The sequence below is a fragment of the Chrysochloris asiatica genome, unplaced genomic scaffold (assembly GCF_000296735.1).
Source record: "Chrysochloris asiatica unplaced genomic scaffold, ChrAsi1.0 scaffold00050, whole genome shotgun sequence".
Taxonomy (NCBI): Eukaryota; Metazoa; Chordata; class Mammalia; order Afrosoricida; family Chrysochloridae; genus Chrysochloris; species Chrysochloris asiatica.
The window spans coordinates 470,115-474,719 of NW_006408568.1; the positions used below are offsets into that span (position 1 = coordinate 470,115).

Genomic DNA, 4,605 nt, shown 5'->3' on the forward strand with positions numbered 1-4,605 from the left:
AAACCAAAGATTCCCCAGCAATAAATTGTAGAGTCAGAACTGTAATGTCAAGCAATCATCAGGAAAGGAAACTCCTTGTTGAATGTGCAAAATAGGAGTACCCTCCCCCTGTTGTTATCTATAGCAGATATTCAGGGGAAAGAACTCCACAGACTCAGATCACAACTGAATGACCAAGTCAAAGCATGATCAAGTGCTACTCCCAATCAATTCAACTCTAGCTAAACCAGACTTCTCATGTCTTCTCTCAGTCCCATTGAAATAATAAGAATATTGTGAAGAATTGTAAGCAATGGATTGGTCATACCAATCGAGGAGATTAGTATTTCCTCCCCGTTGGAAAGGCTGGTGATGTATGCACGGATTAATCCGTACTGGGAGTACTATTTTCCTGCATTGTCTTCATTATCCAGTCCAGGTAGTTGTTCACCTTTGTGTAGAACCCATAAATCCCACACTGCGGAGGACCCCAGGACACCAGGCCAGCTACATAGAACCTGGGGTTCTCTACATTGGGATCCTGTATAACAAAGGCCCCACCACTGTCCCCTGCACAGCTATCGACTCCCTTCTCGCCTCCAGCACAGATCATGTTTTTAGTGATAACAAAGGTCCTCAGATCCCTGTTGGAATCTTTCTGTTTTAACTTGTTGCAATTTTCTAAGGAAGCTACGGGTAGCCATGCCCCTCGGAGACGGATAACATGATCTCTTTTCTCTGTTTGGCCCCAGCCTGAGATCAGTCCCAGGTCTCCTACTGAGGTGCTGTATTCTGGGGTAGTGCCTGGCAGACAGATGGTGGAGACAGTGGGTCCCATTTTCACTGGGTCTTTCAACTTCACTAGCGCAATGTCATGGTCGAAATTCTTACGTGTTTCTGGAGCATCCAGGACTTCCCAACCAGGATGAATAATCACACGTTCAGCAGTGAGCATCTGAGCATTTTCCAGAAGTGAGGTTTGCACTGATGTGGAGCCAACATACATTTTTGGGCTCGGGTTTCCCTCCACAACATGGGCCGCTGTCAGCACCCAGTATTCATCAATGAGAGCCCCACCAGCCCATGGACTCGGAAAGAAAACTTGCCAGGGGAAATTCTGAATATCTGCAGGGGATCCTCCAAATATTCGCTGTTTTCCTTTAAAGGTCTCACTGGGGACTCCGCAGACTAGAAAGGAACAAGCACAAGGTAGGAAAAGAGCAAAAAAGAGATGCTGGCCTCCTGCAAGTCTTCAAATCACTCAAATACTTTTTTACCTGCCAGAGGGACAGAGTTCATTTGCAGGTAGAGAGCCAACCCTACACAGGATATTTGGACTCCTGGTGTGGCACTGTAGGATCAGCACTAGACTGCAAACCACAGGTCCGCAGTTCAAACACACCAGCTGTTCCTCGGAAACCCTATATAGGGTTGCTATGAGTCAAAACCGACTCTGTAGCACTTAACAATAACACAGGATATAGCCAACACCCATCTCAGTACCTGACTCATGTTGGCTATAAGTAAGAACCAAAGATCCCACTTCAGCCAATGGTACGAACAGTCTCATGGGAGGGGCTAGTGAAACCAAGGCTGCGTGTGAATAACAGCATCCAAATATGTTCGTATCTGACACTGTTGAGAGCTAGGACTCAGGCCCCCTAGAGGCACAGATCATGCTCAGGCTCGGCATGTGAGCCACACCACATGGGCGTCAGGGCTCAAAAGACAGTCCCTGACAGCCGTTTCCTCACACAGGTAAGTGTTCTACCTTCTTTTGATGCCCACATTTAAGGTCTCATCACTTTCTTTGCTTAGTCCAGTATACAGCTGAGTCCCTCCTCCTAATCCACAGATGAGCACTGCAGAGCAGAGTAAGAATGAGGGCTTCTTCTTTCCCCTTGACCCCTACTCTCCCCCCATTGTCTGCATCCAGGAATAAACCCTTTGCCATTAACAATTATGACTGAAATGGAGTTTTATTTCATATGAAGTTGGCTTACCTAAATCCCTCACTAGTCAACCTAAATGGACTCTGCATTAACATATTGGCCTTGGATTCAGACAGACCTGGATTCAAAGTCTGATCTTGTTACTTACTAACTGAATACTTGCTCTAATTTATTCAGCTCTAAATTAGAAATAATAATACTTACCTCACAAGGTTACGGTGAGGACTTGAGGTAAATAATAAGCGCACAACAAATTGACCCAATCCCTGGCTCTCAACAGCATTTTTACTACTACTTTTTGTTACTTTTCACTTTTGTTACCTCTTCTCAGAAAAATCTAAACTAATTAAGTGGTTGCTAGAAATGCCATAGCTTCTAATAATCCTTCATTACTTGGAGTGCAGACAATTTGGGGGTGGTTTAGTAATGTTTAATGGCTTGGAAGTGCCTTCTGTTCAATACTGATCTGCCTGCAACCTCTCATTTCTTTATTCTTCTGTATCTTGTTGCCATGTAGATTTTACAGTAATAACTAGGCTATTCAACTACTTTTGTTTCCGAGTGTTGACTCTTCTCTCTGAGCTTTAATACCCTGATTTTAATAATAATCTGCATCCCCTTACAACATCTTCTTCACCAGACCCACTGGCCCTGACTCTTGACACCAACTATCATTGATTTACTTTTCTACTTCCTTTCAGTTAGCCTGACTCTGTGTAATTGAGGGAATTCGCCAAGACCCCAGAAAGTCCACATTCCAGTGTTGTCCCCACTTCATTGAGCTGTACTCTGATAGGCAGAAACTGCTCACTCCTTTCCCAAGAAGATGGCAACTACTTTCAGAAGGTGATTATCCAGCTCACCTGTACCTGGGCCATAGTCTCTACCCAACCCTGAGCCCGGATTACCTGGAACACATTTCGGCAGCTCTGTGCCCAGCACCTCATTCACCCAGCTTCCATTACTAGCACAACGATATTCCCCTGGAATAACACAAGAGATACAGGACACCTTCACTACCGCCATCTTCTCTCTTCCAGTCCCTGCTTTCTTTCAGAGTCTCAGCAACTCTGTGATTGCAGGAGGTATCAACAAATCAGCTAGAATATAATATTAAGAATATCTCTAAGCAAACCCCTTTCTAAGGCTGAAACTCAAATGGAACACATGAGCAGTCTTGTATGCTCACTGGGGACAACCTGGGTCTACTTGTGAGTGGAAGTGGGTGAAATACAGCAATGAAGACAAGAGCTGAGTTTGGCCATGTTCCACAAACACCTGTTAACCTTGAGATGAGAGAGAGAAGAGGAAGGGCTAGCTGGTCTTAAGTTTAGGGAGATGTGTGAATTCCCGAGCCCTTGGACAATGGGGGCTAGAATTGAGAGTGAAGTGGCCAGCTGGCCTGAAGTGGGAGGTGGCATGCAAGAACTCCCAAACTTGCAGATAGTACCCATTTGACCTAGCTTGGATGGCTTGCTGACCAGAACTCAACCAGGTGAAGATAAAGAAGTTTGATACAAGGAGCAAGCATAAGTTGCTACAGTTTGATGAAGTGGACCTTTGTCTATGTAGGTAGTCATTCAAAATTCCCACCAAAAGGGAAGAATTCTTCATGTCAAGGATCAAGCTTGCCTCCTCAGTACACTGGGTTGATAGGGATGGACATCTTAGACATTGGCTATCAAAAATGGGGGCTATACAGGCACAAAATGACTGGCTTACAAGCTTTCATGAGTGTGGTTAGTTTCAGAACAAGGCAGGTAAGGTAGAATCCTCACTGAATAGTTTCCCAGTTGTTGTCCAGACGGGTCTGGTGAAAGGGAGTGGGGGAGGATGGAGGTAGGATCTTATGATTCACTTGTAATTGTTAATAGCACTAATTGCAATTGTAAATGTAGAAGATATGTAACTAAAAGTGGGGAGTAATTAATCTTTCATTTCAGGAACAGAGGACCCTAGGACCATCAAGAGGGAAGAGAATGAGTGCAGCCTGAGATCCTAGCAACAGCAGAGACAGTGACAGAGGCGACGACATAGAGAGACAGAGCAGCTGCAGACTCTAGACCCTTGGACTGAGAAAGACGATGTGCCTGCGGGCAAGAGACTGGCTTGCCTTTTTATCTTCTGACATCATTTGCTTTTCAGAAGATCCTAAAATATAACTCTCAGTGGCCTTGGCACTGAGACAAACTAAGTCTCTCTTGAAATCAAGGTCTTTGGGTGTGCATATCTAAATGTAGCCAAGTAGGAGGGAGCTTCTGTGCAGTACAGAGTCTCAAGAATGCAACCATCTTCATTTTTACGTGAAAATAGTTTCTGTTTCTAGTCTGTAGAAACATTACAGGAAATACAGCGAGCAGGCTGTAGTCAGAGTCCTCTTGTGTCAACACCCAGCTCAGTGAGTCACCCAGTGGCTGCCAGTATTCAAAACACAGGAACCCCAGCAACCTCCTTGGGCTGTGGCTTCTCCAACATGGCCTCAGACAGATTCCAGCCCTTGGAACTCCACATGCTAGTCCACTCCTGCAGCTGGCAGCTCAAGCCTTCAGAGATCCGCTTGCTCAACAGTGGAGAGTCACTTAACTTACCCTTGTCACATGCCCAGCTACTAGAAGAGCATCTTTTGCAACAATACAGTGACTAGCCACCAGCCATTAACTATTTCCTACATTAG

The 4,605-nt window shown here is 45.1% G+C and overlaps 1 protein-coding gene across 1 annotated transcript in view; it reads right to left on the reverse strand.

The window, feature by feature from the left end:
- Positions 1–364: 364 nt before the first annotated feature.
- The window catches only part of C1S (complement component 1, s subcomponent), a 49,644-nt gene continuing 45,403 nt past the window's right edge, over positions 365–4,605 (reverse strand). The window contains exons 11-12 of the mRNA XM_006862754.1: positions 2,840–2,914; positions 365–1,167 (exon numbers count right to left, since the gene is read on the reverse strand). Of these exons, the coding sequence (XP_006862816.1) occupies positions 365–1,167; positions 2,840–2,914 (878 nt within the window). The remainder of the gene's footprint in view (positions 1,168–2,839; positions 2,915–4,605) is intronic.